This window comes from Limanda limanda, chromosome 19, assembly GCF_963576545.1.
Source record: "Limanda limanda chromosome 19, fLimLim1.1, whole genome shotgun sequence".
Lineage (NCBI taxonomy): Eukaryota > Metazoa > Chordata > Actinopteri > Pleuronectiformes > Pleuronectidae > Limanda > Limanda limanda.
This window is the reverse complement of record NC_083654.1, coordinates 8314859-8336956: the sequence shown is the minus strand read 5'-3', so window position 1 is coordinate 8336956 and position 22098 is coordinate 8314859. Positions and strand designations below refer to the sequence as shown.

Here is a 22098-nt window from a genome sequence, read left to right as displayed (position 1 = left end):
AAGTTCCACTCATATTTCAAGAGTCTTACGATTCAACTCCACCTACATCTATTTCTGAATTGGTTTCAATGTTTTGCACAGGGACCAGCTGGAGACAAAGGATCAGTCGGCCCCGTTGGTCCTGAAGGAGAAAAGGTGGCAAAAAAATAGAGCGGTGAAAAAAAATCTAATTATCATTGTTGTATGCAAATGAACCCAGTGAAACTTACACAGTTTCCTGCTCAAAGGGATCTCGAGGAGATGTCGGGCCTCCAGGACCACAGGGGCCTGCAGGCATTGGAGCAGTAGGGCCCCCGGTAGGACATTAATGCATCTTTTTGCATGTGAACTTAATGTCATACATATAGTGTCAAACATTGTTTTATTCACATTTTGACCCACAGGGTAAAGACGCAGCCCCCGGCTCTGATGGATTGCCAGGAGCCGACGGCAGACCCGTGAGTTGTCGTGTTCCTTTATTTTATAAAGCCTGTGTTTCATTTGCATGTGAACATGTTCATCAGCGGTTTTAGGGGATAGTTTAGAGACATTTCCGAGCAAACTTTTCTAATTTTCTTTTTAGCTTCTTTGGGAATTGTCCTTGATTTAGGCATCATTTGTAACCAAGGATGTCTGCCTCGATCCATAACAGAGGCAACGTCTTCTCCCATCTCATCCCCTGTCCCCTGATCTGCACTCAGGGCTTTCTCCTAGAACAACAAAGCAGGAGTAACTAGGTGTTTGTGTGCATGTGTGTGTGTGTTTGTGTTCATTTGTGCTGTCTCCTTCTCTTGCAGGGACTTGATGGAGCTCAGGGGGACAAGGTAAGTCTACCGTTTTGTTCGGAGGAAGGGATCTGGAAGGTTTTGCATATACGGGCGGGTGGAACAGATGGTAATCACAAGAGATGGTTCAACGGACCCCACCTCCCCTTCCCCCCTTGCCTCACTCGCACACACACGCCAGTGCTGGCACACAGATGCACACACCCGCCTCGCGGCATGGATAGAGTAGCAACAGAGGTGACAAGTGTTCTGTTGCTGGTAGGCTAGAGCAGTTTCGGGGGCCTTAAGAGAGAGTGTCTGCGAGACTATTAATTAACGCATTCATCAGAGCCACCAGCCTGGACTGTCACTGAGAGGGTGGGAAATATGAGGAAGTGGTGGAGGCGGTGTGTGAGGGGGATGTGGGACATGCCGAAAGAAAACAATAAAGTTAAGTCGGAGGAGGAGAAACTTTAGGAAGACAAAGAGAGGTAGAGCCAAAAAGGCAACATTTATTACCTATGCAGGGTGTGCTCATCTACATAATACTGTAAAAACCTGACTTGGATGACAGAGGGAAGCAGTGAGAGCAGGTGGGTAGCAGGACGTTAGACATGGGCTCCTCTTGTCACAGATTTGAGCTGAATTACACCTTTTTGCATCATAGTACTGTAAATGTATCGGACTTCTCACTTTACATTCTTAGGAACCATTCAATGTAATGTTACACTTTCTGCTCACAAAGTGGTATAAAAGAAATCCTCATCATTCCTCATCATTCCACCCCAACCTGCAGTCATGACTGTTTCTTTGTCGAAAAAGATTTTTTAAGGATTTAGCAAAACTGAACAAAAATAGTCCTGAAAGCCCAGGTTTCTGACTCCCAGCACCAGGAGTCCTTTTAATGTTGAATGAGGACTCGGTTTTTGCAGCCTTTTGAGTTTCACTTTCGATTTCTTTTTTCATGCGTCTCCTCTTTGATGTATATTTCAGGGTCAACCCGGAGAGTGCAACTGCATCACGCCGCACACGGGTGTCGGCGGACCTGTGAGTGCACACTTGCACACAGACACACTGGGGAAAAAAAGACACACGTGGAAATACATTTATGGAATTCACTTTCTATATATCCTGTGTGTGCGAGCATCTGTGCAGCTCTGATTTTGAACCACCTCTTGCCTTCCAGGGAGCTCCAGGAACTTCAGTAAACATGTGGCAGCCCGGGCCTCAGGTCTGATCCGTCAGCCAGCAGTCCTGATATCTCTTGGCTTTGCTTCCCACCTAAAACAATATGACAACTCTTTCATTTTTGGTGGAATGTGAATCTTATGATGCCACTGTGTTGTTTCAGGGCCTACCAGGACCACCCGGCCCCCCTGGCCCACCTGGGCCGCAGGGTCATATTGGAAACGAAGGAACCCAGGTAACAGAAAGGGGGATGTGGATGTTCAATTCAGCAGCTTCTCCAACAGCCTGAATTGAGCAAGCTGATTATAATACAGGCTTTTCAGCTTGGGGGTATTTGCGGTACATGAATAAGGCTGTGACATGCTTTGCATCTTCAGGGGTCCGTGTTATGCATGTCGGAAATGCACTGCGATTATATATGTGTAGTGTCTGTGCAGTAACTGGGTTTAAAATAGACAAAGATAATTAGGATGACCTGAAAAATGCATTAATAACTAATACGGTGCTTCAAGCTTTAACCCATGTGGGAAGTGACTGAGCAAGCTTCGGGAATGTCTGTCAAGACATGAACAGTTATTTGGAGGTCTGGTTTTAAATTTTAAAAAGTTAGGAAAAAAGGTGGCGATACTTATCCAGATTATAAATTTGATTAATTCAAAAAGTTTAAAACAGACCTTCAAATAAAGTGCTGCTGTGCTGCAGGGAGTCAAAGGTGTGAGATATTAGATGTGGTGATGGTAACTGTCTTTGACAAAGGTGGCGCTTGTAATACTCACTAAATGCTATTTTAGTTCAGATTTCTAAATACAATCACATATTTAAAAATTGATATGAGACAGAAATGGCCTTGACCATTTCTACCCTGAGCTTTTGACTCTGCCTTGAGCCTTGTGGAGATGGGAGTGGCTAGCCCTCCATTGGAAACAGAGAAGTTCATCCTCAGTTCCTTCTTTCAGGGTATCCCGGGAAACGACGGGATACCGGGGAACCCGGGTTTGCCTGGATACAGCGTAAGTAAAATTAGAGAGAAGAGGAGGAGAAGAGGCGGCTCTTCTCCGCTGAGGGCCCCATGTTGAAATAATGCAAATGCAAGAATTGATGAATGCATCATGATCTGGTATTTACAAGAAAAAAAGGCCCTTTTCCTCCATGTTTGCTTTATTTGACTGTGAGGTAAGGGACGAAATTAGGCAATAGGTGAGAATTTCTATTATGAAGGCAATTCTATTAAATAAGTTAGTTTGTTATTCCTTCATCTAAAAATGTGATTGTATCGTGTCATTAATCTTTAACACACTGTTCAGCCCCACATCTGTCAAATGAGAATCATTGCACAAGTTTGGTTTGTGTCACACATTAATGTGGTATCTTGGTGTCTATATATGGATGATGTATAACATGAAACATGCAGGAAATTACACATATAGAGTTATAGCCCGTTATGGATCTGGCCTCAGATCTGCCTGAGCCGCAGACATGCTCGTGTTCTTGGGGAAAAAGTTAGTTTAGCGACAATACGTGCAAAGATACAGCAAAGTGTGGTGAAGTTAGCTGTAGATTTTTAAAACTGCGACTGTATAATGTGTTTCGTCTTATTTCATTGAGGGAATATCAATGCTGATGCTAGCCAGAACTCAAAGGGGAACTTAACCTTCAATGCCAAAATTAAAGTGCAGAGAAATTGAGCTACTGAAAATTCTTTGTAGTTGAACATAGACGGGTCTAAAAGGAACTGCGGCATCTTAAATGTTAAAGGTGAACACACCATTACCTCTAGAAGCAACCATATCTGTATAGTGAAATACATCCATGAATCATAGGTGAAAAGAAGAGATTTACTGCCGTGTAAACTCTGACCTGTAAGCCTAAATTTGATTTGCCAAAAACGCACTCCACACTTGTCAAGACCTGGTTTGGCTTGAGTAGATAAGCGCTTTGATGCTTCTTTTCTTTTTCGGTCTCATTTCCAGAGAGGAATAATTTCACAAGTGGCCTTGCAGTTCTCAGAGCACTTCAGAAAACTGCTTAGTCTTTGAATCACTACAGCATGTTGCTCGGAAAGCTCACAGAGGTCGCAATTTAGAGAAATGGCTCGAGTGAACGTCACACATTGACATAATTACAGAGAACCTCCTTTCGGGTGAGTCTATGGCGAGGCCAATTGCAGGCGGCCTAGAACTAGCCTCTCTGGCTCCAGTTTGAACAATGTCAATTGGATCTGTAATGACGGTGAAACCAGGCCAGGTGCTATTGACAGACATTCAGTGGAGAGGGGTCCCACTGGTTTGATGGGGAGCGACCGTCTTTCCCAGTGGATGTGATTGGCCATGTGGAGTGAGCAGTTTTATTTTGGAGCTCACTATAAATTGACAAAGGAACATTATTGTGGCATTTATATCTATTCTGTGGTTGTGGTTGTTTGTCGGCAGAAGCAGTTCTTGGTTTCTGTTTTGCTTTCTCAAGGCGACACTCTGAATATTCAAACTTTCCGGATGCAGACTTGAGCCCTTGATACAATTTAATTTCAGCTTTACAGTCAAGGTTTTTTTTACTCTTTCTAGGGTTTATCTAATTTTTTTTTTTTTTTACAATTTGCATTTGTTACACTCCAACCCTGAACCGTCGGCTTTCTGCAGTTTATATGGACGTCTGTTTCGTTTTTTCCCCTTGAGGAAATATTTTGTTAGTGAAAATATTCGGAGAAATTCCCGGGACAGTGTTATGTGTGTTATGTTTGATAACATTTTTTGTAATTTCAGATAAGAATCTTATGTTTGAGACTTGTGGGATAAGCATGGACCTTTCAGTTTAAGTAAACTGAATCTGAACTTTTAGAAAAGCTGTGTATGGTGGAATGTCATTGGGGAACTTTGTTTCTGTTTCCTGAATGTGACAAAAGGAGCTGATATTCATGATTTTGCATAGCCCTTGATTCTTTTTTATCTTTATAATAATGATAATTAATATTAATTGAGTTTCCGTTTCCCTGCCTCCTTGTGTAGAACACCATCAGGCCGGACCAGCTGCCTCAAGATGTCCCTGGAGCAGACGGGGACGTAAGTTCATCAGTGATATTTAGGGACTTTCTGTGCTTTTGCATTTTTTGACAGTTTTTCTTAGGAAAACTGGCAAAATGCTTATCATGCTTATGGCTGACTGGTGTTTCCATGTGCGTGTCTGCGTTTGTTTTTCTGAAACACAGGAAAAATGTGAGGGTGACTGTTCCCATGGGTTGCCAGGGGTGCCCGGCCTGTCTGGGGCCAAGGGTGAGAAAGGAGATGATGGCAAGGCTGGGGCAACCCCCTTGGACAGCTGTGACAAGGTGAGACTCGGAGGGACTGCAAGTTTCTTTCTTGTCAAAACATTTTTCTTACGATACGATTCTCCACATCAAGAATCTTATGAAATACCTCTAATAGCGCAGCCACTGTGTTTGTTGTTGTGCCTTGGTGGATGATGACTTCCCCTGGTTTTTGCTTTTTATTTGAGTTTGCATGGCTTTCTACAAGTCGTCAGTCTGACACAGTATGGCACCGACAGTGTAGCATTACTCTAATAACCTTCTCTGATGTCTGCTTACAGTGTTTGGAGAGACGTAATACGGAGCAGGCGACACAACCAGCGGTCAGCTGAGATCATTTTCGTATTCTGTCGTCATGAAACACTAACATTCATATACTGTACACAATGATGGAGAATCACATGCACATATCCTGCTATTTGATTTGTCTTATCATGCAGTATGACCAGCCGCGCACGGGATCACCAGGAGTTCCAGGAACGCCGGGGCAACCAGGAATAAAAGGAGATCAAGTGAGTGTGTTGTTGTTGTTGTTGAGTTATCATATAAAAACACATTATTGAATACGGGGGGGGGGGTTAAATGAAGAGGGTAGTGAGAGGAAAATTAAGAAGAAAATAAGACAAAATAATGATTATAATGTGTCCGCGTTTTCTCATGCACAACCAATCTGCCATAGCAATAAATTGGTGTGTATCCGAAGCCTGTTTTTCATTGAGCTCACTCTTAAACACCATTAACGTGATTTAAAACATATTTAGTCGTTCAAATATAATTTCCCCAATGTCAAAAAAACGTAGCAATCAGCTGCAACATTAAAACCAGTTGTACTGCTTGCCTGCCCGTGTGTATATCTTTACAGCTGTCCAACTTTCTCTGTGTTTATTCACCACAGGGTGCACATGGAGAGAGAGGCCAAGCCGGATCACCAGGACACTTGGTGAGACTTTACCTTGAACTTCAACCTATTTTCACATCAATCGTTTAACTTTTAGGGAAGTAAGCCAAATATGTTTCCTACATTTTAACTGGAGAGACATATTTGCTTGTTGATGGCAAGTCTAGAAAGCTGGAAGACAAGAAATGTCCACACACAAGTTAATGTTCCCACTTACTTGTTTTATTTTACCTCCCAGTTAAGTAATGATTCAGGTGTTTTCAGATATGCACTGAACTCAAGAGAGTCTCCTGACATTTGCAGGTGTTCTCCTCTGCAGGATTCAATAATGGCAATGGGCCCGATGATGACGTTTTGAAATGAAAAAACATAAGAATACAATTAGCTCAGGATGAAAAAGCAGAACAACACACGAAGAAGACACCAACAAAGACGTGAAGAGAGCTGTTGGTGAAAAGGGCCGACCCTGGTGTCGATGTGCTGTAAACAAAAACACACAATACTTGCAGAGATTGTCACATCATATCCTGCCTCTTCCTCCTGCACCTCCCTAATCTGAAACTTCAGAGATGTGCTGTTCGGAAAGAGTCTTAGCAGAGAATCTACGGAGTTCATATCTGAAGAAGACTCTTGTGTACCTAGTTCCCATCAGTGTTCATCGACTTTGTGCTTGTGCTTGCTTTTGTAAGCTTCCTCTAAGATTAGAAAGCTATAATTTAGACTCTTTTCCTAAAAAAAGCTCATCTGCTGCCTGAATGTGCTCCCATCTGCAGATGTGAAAAAAAAAGGGAAAGAAAAAAGTTTTGCGGCACTTTGATAACATCCATTACTAGCTAAAACGAATCATCTGGAGATATTTGTGAATGATGGTTTACAATTGTAAGGGAAAAGATTTGATTAAGATTCTAGAACAACACTTCAGAGTGTGTCTCTCTCTGAGCTGCAGATATGAAGCGACCAGAGTTTGCCACTTTCCATGAGCTCACAGAGCCCCCTGCTGGTCTGACTGAACATGTCATACAAAGTTCACTCACACTGACAAACATTCACACAATCTTTTCAACACATATTTACATATATGAGCTTTCTTGTAATGAAGGGCTCAATAAATTGGAACAAGTTGAATCCTGCTTTAAATTTGTCTGTTTATCTTGTCTCAAGTGTTTGAAAGTGTTAATGTAACTCTGTTCTGCTCACAGGGACCTCCTGGTTTCCCAGGTCCTCAGGGCCCATCTGGTTCAACTGTAAGTTCCATCACACTTTTAACCAAATTCTTAGCTTTTTTAATCAGTAATGGGATTATTACTCAGATCCTTTACTGAAGTAAAAATACACATATAACACACACGTAAAAGTATTCTGTTACAATAGTTACAATGTGTACATAGGATTTTGTAGCTGGTTAAAGTAAAGCTGCTTTTAACGATGTAAGTTCTGCATTTCCCAATGTGCAGAGGGTGTCAAGATACATCTCTGAGGTGCTGAATTAATTTGGTTGAAGAGAAAAAAATTCTAAGGTGTGCTATTTGGTAATTTGTATTCAAGTAGTTTTGGCTTTTCTCACCTTTTTCTTATCTTTAAATCAATAATGGATGAACTACTCTGATACTTTAGTTAAGTAAAAGCACTGATACATGTATGTCAAAATATTTAAAAACATTGGATAACTCAACCTACTTGCAGTGATGGAGGCAGCACTCAACAAAACATTTTATTAAATTAAAAGTAACACATTAACTGCTAGACTTGAGTAAAGGTAATTAAGTGCTTGCTTTTTAAATATAGTCTTCTAAAATAAACAAATAATAATAATAATAATAATAATAAACAAAAATATAATTTAGTATACCAACCAAGTATATCTTATTTGTCAAATCCGCCCACTGATCTTAACCGTTTAGTTTATCTCTGTTAAATAAATGTAATGGAAAAAGTAGATTGATCTATCATAATATTGAAATACTCAATCAAACTACTAATAGCTCAAACCAAGTACAGTACTCCAGTGGATATACTTAGTAACTTTCCACATCAGATTTTAAGGTCTTTATCTTTATCTCTGCCTCTCTCTCTCTCTTATTTCTGCTCCTCTCTCTCCTGCTCCCTCCTCCGTGCCTTCTCTCTCTGTGTGTCTTTAATGAAAGTTATTTCAGATGAGGAAATGATTTGGTTGTCTCTTTCACCAGTTGTTCAATTACTCCCGTGTCTAAGTGATGGAGAGTGGAGCCGCTGTGCAGCCAGAGTCCCCCCCCCTCCCCATCCACTTCCTCCTCATAGAGATTTATTGTTTTAGGAGAACGGAGATTGTAAATGGATGAGCCGCGTGAGCGCCGCGTGGAATCCATTTGCAAACTAGTCAAACCTAATAGCAGGAGTAAGCTGCTGCTGCTGCGTGTTTGTGTTTATAGTGTTTGTGAAAAACAAGGGGGTGAATTGTGAAGCTGAAGAATAGATCGCTCACGTTGAGTTGTGTGAAGTTTCTCACTATGATCAGCTAATTAGTTTCAACTCAGTATGATTGATTAAAACACTCCCCTCACTATAGTCTCTCTCTAGTAAACTATGTTATATGACTACATGTCCTTTCTCACTGTGATGTCCACTAGTTTTTAAAGTGTAGTTTATTTTATTAAATCGAAAAACAACCCCAGCTTCCACCATCTAAAAGCAATCTTTAATCTCCTCTGACATTATGACATTTTTCCAAACATCTCTCCTTTCTTTTTCTCCAACATCATCTCATCTGTCTTCAGCTTGCAGACGCTGTTGCCAGACGACAGATAATACGACAGATGATACGCACACATGCTTATTAATATCTACTTCAATTAACAGATTATTAGAAGAATATCGGCCGTAAAAATGTCATGAGTCTGTTCTGTGGGAGCTGTATTCACAAGAACGGTGAGAATAAATAAAGAGAGAGTTGATTTGACAATTCTGAATCTGCAGGAGAATAAGATATGAAGTGAAACCAGCTGAAAATCAGGGTCTTTTTTATAAGAATTGCAACAAATTGGACAGAGGAGGAAGTGTTCACCCTGTGGTCATAACCGTCATAGAGGTAAATTCCCATCCCAGAGGTGTAGAGCAAAAGGGACAAAATCGAATGTAGTAATTCCCGGGGCGAGACGATCCCAGCCTCTTAGCTGCCTCATCCCTTTGATATTGACTCGCCTCGTCCTTGGTTCATTTACACCCGGGGCGGTGGGGTTACCTCTCATCCTGACATGCATATCACATCCCGTCCTTCATTTCCTAATTATTCTTCCCTCCCTCCATCCTCAGGGTCAGCAGGGCGAGCAAGGGCCACCCGGCCTCTCAGGATTGAAGGGCGAGCAGGTATCTATCTGCCAGTTACCTTCCCCCTCCAAAAATTATAACGTGGAAAGAGAAAAATAATTGCTCGTCTGATTGATTGCATGATCTCTACCTCAGGGCACTTCTGGGACAGCGGGCTACCCAGGAAGCATGGGACCGCCCGGCATGCCTGTAAGTTCCTCTTGACGCCTCATTATAACTGTGGGATTGACAACGAATGTCCAGCTATTGTGAATAGATGGATGGCTGCGCTGATATGGGAGCTGACATTGATTTTACTGCTGTTTTTTATTTGTCAGGGACTGAAGGGTGAACGTGGGGGTCCAGGAAGCGGTGGTCAGAAAGGAGAATCTGTAAGCCGCTGCACCAGTTATCTTATGTAAGAGACACGAGCCTACAGCTCCTGTTCACATTTTTACCGACTATGTTTCCTTCCCCTGCGCAGGGTCCACCTGGTAACCCCGGGTACCAAGGACAGGCTGGCTCACAGGTCAGTGTGTCCTCGTAAATTCCCCTCAGCAATATCCCCACTCTTCTTCTTCATCATCTATCATTTCAAAGTTGAATAACTCCTTAATCATTTGAGCCCATCTGTGTGTGCAGGGCATAAAAGGAGACACAGGACCAGCAGGGCCAGGAGGAAGCAAAGGGGAACCGGTATGTCAAAATCACAGGCACAATACACACAACAGAAAAACATCACAATTGGAAAACACATTTTTTTGTCTTGCTCCTTTTATTTCAAGGGTTTCCAAGGACAACCAGGCTTCCCAGGATCACCCGTATGTACATGCTTTAGATTCTCTCTTGCACATTTCTCTTCAGAAGTGTGTACAGGGCCTCTGCATATCTCTGTGTTTGTTTTTAGGGTCCACCAGGTCATGCTGGCAAGAGCGGAAGGGAAGGCACGCCGGGGCTCAAAGGTGAAAAAGTGAGTATTAAACATACAAACATGTAGCTGGTTCCGTTTTTTTTGGTTTGCATCCCAAAAATAGAGTCATTTTACTGAAATGTCCCATTTTCAAAGGGTAACGATGGTACACAAGGGTCTCAGGGACCAACAGGACCCTCAGGCTCACCAGGCTCTCCAGGATTGATGGTACATGTGTTATATATTGCTGTTTATTACCCGGATTTGACATTTTTACATGTATGAACTCTGTGTGCTGCTCAGAATCTTCATCTGCACTCTGCTTGTCTGTTTTGCATTGAAAGGGCCCCCCTGGCATTGAAGGACTGGATGGTAAAGACGGTAAACCAGGGCTGCGGGTAAGGCACATGAGTGGCATGCATCCCCCCCCCCACACACACACACACACACACAAACACACACACACACACACACACACACACACACACACACACACACACACACACACACACACACACACACACACACACACACACACACACACACACACACATAGAACATCCAAATGCACCATGTGGTAAAGCTACAGTGCGCACAGTGCATGCAATAGTTGACCTTTGACACTGGTTATTTATTTATTATTTTGTTGTCAGGGAGAGATGGGACCTGCAGGCCCAGCAGGACCAAGAGGAATACCAGTGAGTATCACCTCTAACATTGCCGTGGAATGATTTGATTCTCGATCGATCGAGTGCAGAAATAACAACCGTTTAAATAGACATGAGACATCTACTGTATAACAATCAAGTTTATAAGTCAAGAACTATGTTCGAGGGAAGCCAAACCTTCCCTTCTTGCATAAGGCCTTGCATCTGATGGGCACTGCCTGCACACAGCAGCCACGCTGCTTTACTTCTGAGGTCAGATTTGAATATATATATTTATAAATCTATGTATAGATATATAAATACATCAGCTCTGACCTAAATGTACAAAGTTATGCATGTTTAAATTAATAATTAGTAGTTTATTTTTTTAATACCTAAAATATGTTGTTAGTAGTAGACCCTCAAAGTCACACAGTTGCATAAAAATAGCAGAATAAGCCAAATTATATCCTTTATATCACCAGTTTTTTGTGAAACAGTATAATGGGGGGAGAGGAGGGGGTGAAAAAAAAATCCTAGATCAGCCCTCTGATCCGGATCTGCAGCAAAATGTAATTGTTTCTTCCCTGACCTACTAAATTAGTGGTAAGTGGTTTTTGCCTAATCTTGCTTGCAAGCTAAGAAACAAACGGACGGGTATTCACCTCCTTGACAGAGGTAAAAATCACAGTCTAAGATAAGTGATTAAATTATGAATTTATAATTCTTTCTCCACAACAATCTGACAACCCAGCAGAAGGGATCTTGTGACCCCCCCGTGGGACCCTCAGGTTGAGAATCACATGTCTGGAACCATTCAGCTGTGCTCATCTTTATTCCTGACTGTTTCCTCAACGGCTTCCTATTCAAGTCAAGTATCACAGTTTATGATACTTCCCTCACCTACAGCATATCAGCTTTCTACATTGGCATGTGCGATCACTACTGAGCCTTGTTAATTAGGTAGATGTGAGCCCATTGGAAACTTCTGAGCTTCCAATCCACTTCTAAGATCTTTCCAGCTCTCGGTCTCGTGTAAATTCATACTCCGATTGAAGAGAGAGGAGTAGATGCTCTCCCCCTCTCACTCTCTTTTCTTTTTTAGTCCTCTCTCCTGCTCTCCGTATCTCAGTTTGTGTTCTACCCGAGAGCAGGTGTTCAGGATTTCAAAGACACCTCTGCCTGTGCTCTGGCAGCCTCAACTTTGTGAATTTTGATAGCGCACCAATCTCATGCTCTTTGATGTGTCTCCTCAGGGATTCAAAGGGAAAACTGGTCATGGTGGCTTCCCCGGACAGAAGGTCAGCCAACAACTCATTGCTTTACCATCACACCTTGTCTGTCGGTTTGTCTACTCGCTGGATCTGCCCGATGCTTGATCATTAACACAAGCTGTTTAATCCAGATCAAAACTATAAAACCTGCCATCACACAAGTGTTGATGTTTTGGATCTCTACTTGTTGACATGCGATGCATTACATTCATGTTCCATTTCTACCTTTTCATCGCCTCCTCATCTTTTCAGGGTGAGGCTGGACCCACAGGTCCCCCTGGAGCTTCAGGCAGGCCCGGACATGAGGTGACTATGTTTGTCTTCTGTCATTTTCCTCTATTGCTTTATGTCCACAGAGAGCCCCTCTGATGATCTTACATGAAGAATTATTACATGTGTAGTTATGTAGTTACCATATATTTATTATTTTCCACTGTTTGCCACACACACAGAATAAAACATTTTGAATCCTGCTCCCTGCAGTTCCATGTTTGCAGGAGGAAACATGTGGGGCACTGTGGGTCCCTGAAGTGCTCGGCCCCACGAGAAAATATACTCCTACTTTGAAAGATCTGTGATTCCCTGCAAGAGTTAGAGATGTGTTTTGGGTGACATTTGTTACCTAGTGAATGAGCAGACATTATTATGATACACATTATTCTTTATTTATCATTTTATGCTCACTTTTCATCTCCCACCCCATGTTCCTCCCTTGAATATGGGCTTGCATGTTCCCCCTGTATGTATAAAATCACAAACCAAGACTACATATATATACATATTTAAATATATATCAGTCAGTGTAACCCTGAAGATCCCTAAAAAGTCAATATGTGACCTTTCCAGGGTGATCCTGGTAACCCAGGAACTCAAGGCCGACCTGGCTCCCCCGGCAACATTGTAAGTTCTCTGCCCTTTTAAATCTCACACATGTCTGATGTTTTCATAAAATATTATGAATAATGGTGAGTGTGTTTAATTTCACCACCAGGGATCCACTGGTCAAGCTGGATCTCCAGGACCTCCTGGTCCATCAGGATTGGTAAGAGAAACGCTGTCTAACTAAAGACCAAATTAAATTAGATTCATTGAATTTTTAACTGTTCTGAAAGGGGTAAATGAATTGTTTCAGAAGCCTAAAGATCAACAAGTGGGGGCAAAGAGTCACAAATTATTACAAAATATTAATTCTGAAATAAAATGGCAGAAGTTACATAGATGTATTTAAAAAAGGAAATAAATGACCAGAGATGAGAACGTGTCAACCTAGTTTAAAGAATTAAGAAGTTATCATTACAGCATTAGAGAGAGAGAGAGAGAGAGAGAGAGAGAGAGAGAGAGAGAGATTTTTGATTTTTGAAAAATAACTTTATTAGGTACTATTTTTTAAACAATACACATTGAAACACCTAATAAGTTATTTTAAAATACACATTTGGCCATAAATAAATAAATAAAAGAAATCACACAAGATAATCAGCATAAACAAGTTCTTGATTTGTCACAGAACATAAAACATCTTGAAAACACCACAGATCGTTAAAAGAGTCCAGGTCACCTGCTGCTTTATAAAAAACGAAATCAACCAATATTCTGGATTTTATCATGTTGACACAGACAGGGACCGACTCAATGTGGACGTCTTGCTCTACCTTCCTCTTCCTGGTTATATACACAGCCATCTTAGCCTGCCCTAAAACAAAGTTTAAAAGCTGGCTTTTGTGTTTTTGTTTGCGAGTGTATTTAAAACCATAAATAAAACCCTGCTTGTTGAAAACCTCTTTAAAACTGGTAAAAACAACTTGTAAAAACAGAAACAAACCAGAGAGACGGTGACACTCATAAAAACAGTGAAAGAGAGTTTCCTTTTCATCACAAAATGGGCATTTGTCTTCCACTGTGTTCTTGATTATTGATAAGAAAGTGTTCACCGCCAGGATGCCGTGGAGCAACCTCCACTGGAGGTCTCCGTGTCTCTTGCTCAGTGGAGGTTTATACAACGACCTCCACTCAGGTCCGGTTTCCTGGGCTCCAGTAAAGTAGCTCCTCCAAGGAGTGTCTCTCCGTCCGTCCAGTTTTTTAATGTTAAGTGTTTTTACCAATAGTTTGTATAGGTTTTTTCCGGAAGCTCCCTCCAGGGAGACCGGGCGAGCCGGCTGTATCAGAGGTCCAGAACATTCCTTTAAATCCAGTGCCAGAAAAGAGGCGGGGAAAGGGTCCTCAACATTGGGAGAAATGGACCCATCTTTAAAGGAGTTTAAAAGCAAGATGTCTTGATCTGTGAGTCTTGTCTTCCAGTGGTCCAGCACCCTCTTCATAGTTCGCTCTGATCTGGTCCCCAGTTTGTTGGTCAGCCCTGTGGGATCTTCTAGTTCAGGACCAGTTAGCTCCACCACCTGGCCCAGCGTAGAGATCCCGGCAGCCTGCAGCAGTCTGAAGAGGGTGCCTTGTGCCCAGCGGGGGGGATCTAGAATGGTCCCATACAGGACAGGCTCCTGCAGCAGCCAGTGCAGGGAGTCCCCCTGTGACCTTCGCTCTTTTTTTAAAAGGTTCCAGACTTTAAACACACTCTTATAAAAACCAGGAAGAGATGGTGAGACTGTGTTGTTATTGCTCATTAAAAACAGGCTAAAATCCAGACCTAGGCTGTTAAAATGTTGCAGGATGCACCGGGATAGAGGTCTCCACAGAGCGTCCCTTGGCCCGGTCAGTAATCTTTGGACAAACTGAAGGCGGAAGGTAGCACCCCTGCTGGCCAGGTGGACCAGGCCCTGCCCCCCCTCCTCCGTAGGAAGGAAAAGGACACTCTGTGGGATCCAGTGCATCCTGCCCCAAAAGAAATCTATTAAAACCCGTTGTACCTCTGCCAGGAGAGAAGGTGGAGGATCAACACAGGCCAGCCGGTGCCACAGGGTAGATGAGACTAGGTTATTTATAATTAATGTCCGGCCTCTGTACGACATTTTTGGCAAAAGCCACTTCCATTTTTTTAATCTACCATTAACCTTTTGTAGGACATTGTCCCAATTCTTCCTCATGTGGGTCTCATCTCCCAGGAAGACTCCGAGGTATTGGAGTCCTCCTTTCTGCCAGGCCAGACCTCCAGGCAACCTGAGCCGATCCCCCAGCTTCTCTCCAACCATCAGAGCCTCGCTCTTCCCCCAGTTCACCTTTGCAGAAGAAATCAAATTAAAATCATTTACAGTATCAGATAAAAAATCAATGTCTTTTTGTGTATTCACAAGAACAATAAGATCATCTGCATACACAGATAATTTAAAAGATACACTGCACCGGGGGAAACACACGCCTTTTAAAACCTTCCTTAACCTATGGAGCAGAGGCTCGATGGCCAGAGAGTACAACATCCCAGAGAGAGAGCAGCCCTGCCTCACCCCTCTGTTAATGTCAAAAGGAGCACTCAGCCCCCCGTTTATTTTAAGAACACTCGCAATGTCTGTATAGAAGACCCGGATCATGGCTATAAAGCCTGGGTTGAACCCAAAAGCAGCCAAGGTCTGCCATAAGTACTGGTGTTCAACCCGGTCAAAAGCCTTTTCCTGGTCTATGGAAATAAGACCAGTCTCTATTGCCAATGAACTGGAGAGGTCCAAAACATCTCGAATCAAAGTGACATTGTCACTTATGAGCCTGCCGGGCACACAGTAAGTCTGGTCAGGGTGGATGACGGACGCCATTACCTCCCTTAGTCTGAGGGCCAGAGCTTTGGACAGGATTTTGTAATCCGTGCACAACAGAGAGACCGGCCTCCAGTTCTTTAGCTCTTGTAGGTCTCCCTTCTTCGGCAGCAGGGTGATGACGGCCCTCCTGCAGCTCAGAGGTAGCCTTCCGTTCTGTAAACTGTCATTTACTACCTCTAGCAGATCTTGTCCTACGATTTCCCAGAATGACTTAAAGAAATCAGCAGGAAGGCCGTCTATCCCCGGAGCTTTGCCGCTCTGCAGGCTCATGGTGGCTCTGTGCAGCTCTTCCTTTGTAATTTGTGCGGCTAGCTCCGTGTTGTTGCTCCTGCTTACCTGAGGGAGACCATTCAGAAAGCTGCTGTGCACATCTGGATTACTTGACCACTCACTCTTAAAGAGGTCTCTATAGAAACCGGTAGCACACTTCCTGATCTCAGACACGTCTGAGACTTCAGAGCCGCTACCCGTTCGTAAACAGTGAATGGTCTTCCTTTGCCCATTTTTCTGCTCCAGACCAAAGAAGAACTGGGAGGGGGCATCCATCTGCGAGATGTTCATAAAACGGGACCTGACCAGAGCTCCCTGTGCTGAAATGCCCAGCAGGTTGGCTATAGCCGACTTTTTGGTCTTGAGGGAGTCTAAATGCCCTCGATTTCCTGTAGAAGCTACTAAAGATTGTAACTCTTCTACCTGTCTCTCCAGATCTCTCATTGTCCGGGTTAAATCTCTACTGACATTGCGAGTGAACTGCTGGCAAAGTTGTTTTATTTTAGCTTTTCCAATGTCCCACCACTGCTGAATGCTACTGAAGGCAGGCCTGCTCTCTCTGTGGGAAAACCAAAACAACTTAAAAGCATTTCTAAAAGCCTGGTCATTTAAAAGAGCTGTGTTAAAATGCCAATAGGCGCTCTTTAAACGAACATTTCTAATAAAAACGGAGCAAGAGACTAAACAATGATCAGTAAAACCCACAGGCTGAATAAAACACCTTTTAAAAATATTTAAATGGTGTTTAAAACAATAGAGTCGATCCAGTCTAGCCAGGGATAAAACATTGTCTCTTGCATGGCTCCAGGTGTATTGCCTGTGATTACTGTTAAAAACCCTCCACACATCAGAAAGTTCATGTGCCTCGGTTATCTGATTCAGCCTGAGACCTGATGCGGGATGTGGCTCTAAGTGATTTCTGTCCAAGGTGGGATTTTCTGTGCAGTTAAAATCACCTCCTAAAAACATAAAATCATCACCACTACAGTTTTTGACAGTCTCATCTAAAATGTTTAAAAGTGCCATCCTGTCCACTCTATTGGTGGGTGCATAGACATTTAAAAACACCAGCTTGGTATTCTCAAATTCAGCCTTGACTTTTAACAATACACCTGGAATAATCTCTTCTGCAATAAAAGAAAGTGGTAAAAAACTCCTGGCAAAAAGAATCCCCACCCCCCCACTGCAGCTGGACTTATGACTTAAAATCGCTTCTCCATTAAAAGCCCTCTTCCATTCACACTCAATGTCCTCGGTACTGTGGGTTTCTTGTAAAAACATAACATCTATCCTGTTAATGTCCATAAGTTTAAAAACAGCCGCTCTTCTAAAATCAGCTCTGGCTCCATTTACATTCAAAGTGCTGATTTTAAAATCACACATGGATAAAAGATAAAGAAAAACAGTCAGAAAACAGGTCGGTAAAAGAGAAGAGTAAAAAAACTTTCTAACACTCGTCATCATCAGTAACTATTTCGCAGTTAACCCTCAACATGAGTTTCCGGAGTCTGTAAATCTCCTGGTCTGTTATAAAACCATCGCTGCCTGTTTTCCTGGTGAGCGGTTTAGCGGACTTTAAAAATAGTTTTAAGTCAGGGAAATGATCCTTAAGCGATGGTAGCCTCTGGCCTTTAGTGGTTTGTAGGAATTTTTTGATGTCAGAGGGGGGGTAGAGGCCTTGGGTGTCTACCTGAGAGGGGGGGGACACACTCCCCTGGCTGGACCTCAGCCCACGGCTTGCTTTGCATACTTTTGCATTGCTGTGCCCTGACCCTGAATTTTTCCGTTTTTGTGTCATTTTAAACATGTCTTCATCACTCATACCATCATCCATCTCAGTTTCATCTATATCAATTGGTTCTGGCTGGCTGTCGGTTTTTTTACTTGCCTGCTCAGAAGCACTGTTCACAGCGGGGGGTCCCCCCTCGACTCCCACCTCCGGGAGCGGACTCTCCGGGGCTTCGGAGGCTACCTCAGTCTCCGGCACGCCCCCCTCCACCAGAGGAGCGGGAGGCTCTGTCGGCGGAGCCCCGCCAACAGCAGCCTCGGGCTGGGTTGCTCGCGGAAGCTCCCCGCCAGTGGCAGCGGGGGCCGCTGCCTCAGCGGGAGCTGCCGCAGCGGTAGTGACGGCCGGAGTCGGAGCTGCCACAGCCGGGGCCGGGGCCGGGGCTGCTGCCGACGCTGTTTCCGCTGCCTCAGCCGGGGCCGGGGCCGGGGCCGGAGCTGCCGCGGCCTCCGCCGCAGCTGCCGCAGCTCGCTGCGCTCCACCCTTCCCCGGGCAGGAGCGGGCCAGGTGCCCCTCCTGCCCGCACTCAAAACACTTCATATTTTCAGATGTCACAAAAATCACATAATTAAACCCCTCAATTTTAAACGAAAAAGACATGTTCATCTCCTTGGTGTTATCTTTGAGGACCATGTAAACTTGTCTCCGGTGACTCACTACGTGCCTCAGTTTGGGGGATTTGCTCCCCAGAGACACCATTTTTATTCCAGACACAATCTGGCCGTACCGGGACAATTCTTTGGCCAGAGTATCGTTTTTAATGAAGGGGGGTGCATTGGATATTATCACCCTCGTGGCTGGGTTTACAAGTGGGAGAACATGGTTAAAAGTCCCGTGGATCACCACTCCCTTCTCCACCACCTCGTTCACCTTTGTTGTGCTATCTAAAAACATGACAATGGCACCGTTCATCCGGGAGGCCGACCTGACCGAGTCACAGCCGACCACCTCTCCCACAGCCAGCGCGGCTTCTGCCACACTGCATTCCACCGCGGGGATCAGTTTGATTGCATGTCGGCGAGTCAGACTCTCAAAGTCTGCTGCCACTGCCGCTACCACAGGCATGCTGCCTGTTAGCACAGGCGCACACAGGCGCGCACACACTCACACACTCACACAGCAAAACTAATCTAAACAACAAAAAAAAACACAACTAGAGAACTAAAGACAAAAACAGATAAACATACACCTAAATGATAAAGCTCAGTAAAGTTAAGTCTTAAACCCACAATACCTTTCACACTCACACACAGCTCTCAGCTCCACGCTCACTCCGCCATGACAGAGAGAGAGAGAGAGAGAGAGAGAGAGAGAGAGAGAGAGAGAGAGAGAGAGAGAGAGAGAGAGAGAGAGAGAGAGATATGCAATATCTGACAAAAATGTTTCTCCCTTGTGTTTCAGGGTATAAAGGGAGATAAGGGCCAGGCTGGTGATAGGGGTCTGCCAGGGATGGGAGGACCCCCAGGAGCCCCTGGGCACCCAGGTCCCTTGGTTAGTGACTCTCAACATATGTTCACTTCCAAATAAATGCCCCTAATACGAAGTACATTTAATTAAACTCCTCCCAAGCTGCTACATGCCAATATATATATATATATCACGTAACCTGTCTTTTGTCTCCTCCTTCGACTTTGTCTTCCAGGGAGAGCCAGGCACGGATGGTGCTGATGGTAAAGATGTGAGTAATGTGCGGGTGTGGTGTTTGTCCTTATTAAGGGATAATGGAGAGAGATTGATGCAGGGGATGTGTATATTTCACTGCTTGATGGATATTCCTGTGTTTGTTTTGACAGGGAACGACAGGGCTACCAGGGGACAATGGGCAGACAGGTCAAAAGGTAAAGAGCTGAGAACAATACATTATGACTGTGTGTGTGAGTGTGTGAGTGCGTGTGCTGACAAGCCGGGCATTTACCATCCATTACCTCCACAGACCATCTGAATGCAACAAGATGAACCCTTTTTCTCGCGCTTTCAGCTCGGGGAGACTCAGGTCGTCCCACTGCAGAGCCTGTTGGACCTCTACTGAGACGCAGGCTTACTGTACTGTAGGTGGTTACAGTGATAAAGTTATTCTCCTGCCTCTGCGATAATGCTATTAAGCACGAGGGGAGATGCTAGATGAGGCTATTTGTCACCCTGACAGGACGGCATTGTCAGGGTTTTAGCCGCGCCGAGGAGGAGAACAGAGGAGAAAGACAAGAACGGACTCCTCTATTCTTCGGCGTCCTCTCTATTTCAAGGCCCGCCTGTCTGTCTGTGACGTGTAAGCATTAGACGTCCATTATGGGCTAGTTGTCCTCGATAAATCACTGTCTCTAATGTACTGGCGCTGTTTTTCTGGGTTGTATTTACACAAGCTGAAGAGTTGGCTCTGTTGGTTGAGTGGAAGGTGATATAGATGTGGCCCAAAGCTGTCTTCAAGGGCTTATTCCTTTTTTAAAACACGGGTAATTGTACAAAGGAATGTAAATGAAAACATATGGATAACTTCCTTGCACTATTTAGAAATGAAATCCAAAATATTTGATGTGTATTATGTCCCCACTGCTTACTTGAAGGAGCCAGGGATGTATGACCCATACTGCAGCCAGCCACTAGGGGGCAATCGAGGCACTTTGGCTTAAATTTTGGGAGCTGTCATGTCTTCCAACTGAGATGAATGAGCACCCACTTTTATCCAATCTCTTAAAAAAACTACCTATAGTAGTAATTGTGAAATAGCTGATTTGCTTTTATCCACTTACTTTCCATTTTGCCTTCCAGGGTGAAGCAGGGACCCCGGGCCAGAGAGGTAATCCAGGTGAGAGGGGCAGACCCGGGCCTCCTGGTGGTGGAGGGTACCACTCCAAGGATGCACAGCCCATGATTGGCCAAGTCGGACCCAGAGGGGAGAGGGGAAGCCAAGGCTCAGCGGGAACCCCGGGGGTCCCTGGACCTGCGGGTTCACCAGGAAATGATGTAAGGTTCCTTTCCAGCACAGTAGCCTGATCTTTATGTTATTTTTAACTTTTAATCAGCTTAATAAGTGTAGTGGCCGAAGGCGCTCGCTGGCTCCATCTGCTCCTGTAAATAATGAATTTTCTAATTATCTGCTTTGATTAATGTTTGCCATATTGTTTTTCTCCATTTTTTCCTTTGTCCTCTCACAGGCTGTAGTCAATTATGATGAAGTCAAAAACTTCATCCGCCAGCAGGTCATCAAGATCTTCGATGGTAGGGACGAGCTTATCTCTGCTGGTGTTGTTTGTTTCTTTACCAGAGCATTGTTTTATCTCCAGATTTGTATCTCTCTCTGTCAAATGATTGTAATTCGTTCCTCTGGTACACCACAGCCCTGACACCTGAGAAAACATTCCCTTTTGCATGTTTCCTCTCCCCAGAGAGAATGGCGTACTTCATGTCTCGCATGCAGATGCCAGTAGAGATGGTGGCTTCCCCAGGTCGCCCCGGACCCCCAGGGAAAGACGGTACCTCGGGTAATCCCGGAAACCCAGGTGCGCCTGGCAACCCCGGGCAGATCGGCAGACAAGGCCGACCAGGAGCCCAAGGACCCCCAGGTGAGCCTTTTGCTCATTGCACCTTGGCGATGGTGTTGTCACGTGGCTAAAACATATGATTATTTTCCTGTAGGAACTCGAGGATCAAATGGAGAAAAGGGAGACAAGGGTATTGGAGAGATGGGAGATGTAGGACCTCCAGGAGCACCAGGTAATGTAGCCTACTCCAACTACAGTGGCAGCAATTTAGTTTGAGCGATATCTTCAGTGATGTGGTAAAGCCATCACTGCACTGCACTGTTTCGCAAATTTGAAAGAAAACATTTGAGTTATTATTTACACATTCTGTGTGAGCACAACACTTATTTGCCTTCTACACAAAGATATTAGCTGCACCTGATGCTCCGCCCTTTAATAATATTATATCACATAAACGATGCTAATTACTTCAAAAAGTTTGTGTTTTGTTGATTAGTAAATTGCTCGCCTGATGAAAGTAATTCTTCATCGTTCCTTAACTCTCTTAAATAAAATTAGCAGGCTGCTAATCAACCAAATCAACATCTGAGAAGCTTTAATCATCACAAAGTTCAGATAG

The 22098-nt window shown here is 43.9% G+C and overlaps 1 protein-coding gene across 2 annotated transcripts in view; it reads left to right on the top strand.

Moving 5' to 3' along the window:
• col16a1 (collagen, type XVI, alpha 1) overlaps positions 1-22098 on the top strand; it is a 73422-nt gene that overhangs the window by 48689 nt on the left and 2635 nt on the right. Inside the window, exons 34-68 of one of the 2 annotated variants that reach the window (XM_061092571.1) lie at positions 82-135; positions 228-296; positions 384-437; positions 777-803; positions 1737-1790; positions 1930-1974; positions 2095-2166; positions 2888-2941; positions 4934-4987; positions 5134-5253; positions 5514-5555; positions 5673-5744; positions 6128-6172; positions 7330-7374; positions 9419-9472; positions 9569-9622; positions 9751-9804; positions 9897-9941; positions 10055-10108; positions 10198-10233; positions 10320-10382; positions 10479-10550; positions 10667-10720; positions 10976-11020; positions 12226-12270; positions 12496-12549; positions 13090-13143; positions 13235-13285; positions 19402-19491; positions 19643-19678; positions 19794-19838; positions 20767-20961; positions 21153-21216; positions 21384-21560; positions 21634-21711. In XM_061092571.1, the coding sequence (XP_060948554.1) occupies positions 82-135; positions 228-296; positions 384-437; positions 777-803; positions 1737-1790; positions 1930-1974; positions 2095-2166; positions 2888-2941; positions 4934-4987; positions 5134-5253; positions 5514-5555; positions 5673-5744; positions 6128-6172; positions 7330-7374; positions 9419-9472; positions 9569-9622; positions 9751-9804; positions 9897-9941; positions 10055-10108; positions 10198-10233; positions 10320-10382; positions 10479-10550; positions 10667-10720; positions 10976-11020; positions 12226-12270; positions 12496-12549; positions 13090-13143; positions 13235-13285; positions 19402-19491; positions 19643-19678; positions 19794-19838; positions 20767-20961; positions 21153-21216; positions 21384-21560; positions 21634-21711 (2227 nt within the window). The remainder of the gene's footprint in view (positions 1-81; positions 136-227; positions 297-383; positions 438-776; positions 804-1736; positions 1791-1929; positions 1975-2094; positions 2167-2887; positions 2942-4933; positions 4988-5133; positions 5254-5513; positions 5556-5672; positions 5745-6127; positions 6173-7329; positions 7375-9418; positions 9473-9568; positions 9623-9750; positions 9805-9896; positions 9942-10054; positions 10109-10197; positions 10234-10319; positions 10383-10478; positions 10551-10666; positions 10721-10975; positions 11021-12225; positions 12271-12495; positions 12550-13089; positions 13144-13234; positions 13286-19401; positions 19492-19642; positions 19679-19793; positions 19839-20766; positions 20962-21152; positions 21217-21383; positions 21561-21633; positions 21712-22098) is intronic. The other variant, XM_061092572.1, reaches the window with a different exon arrangement.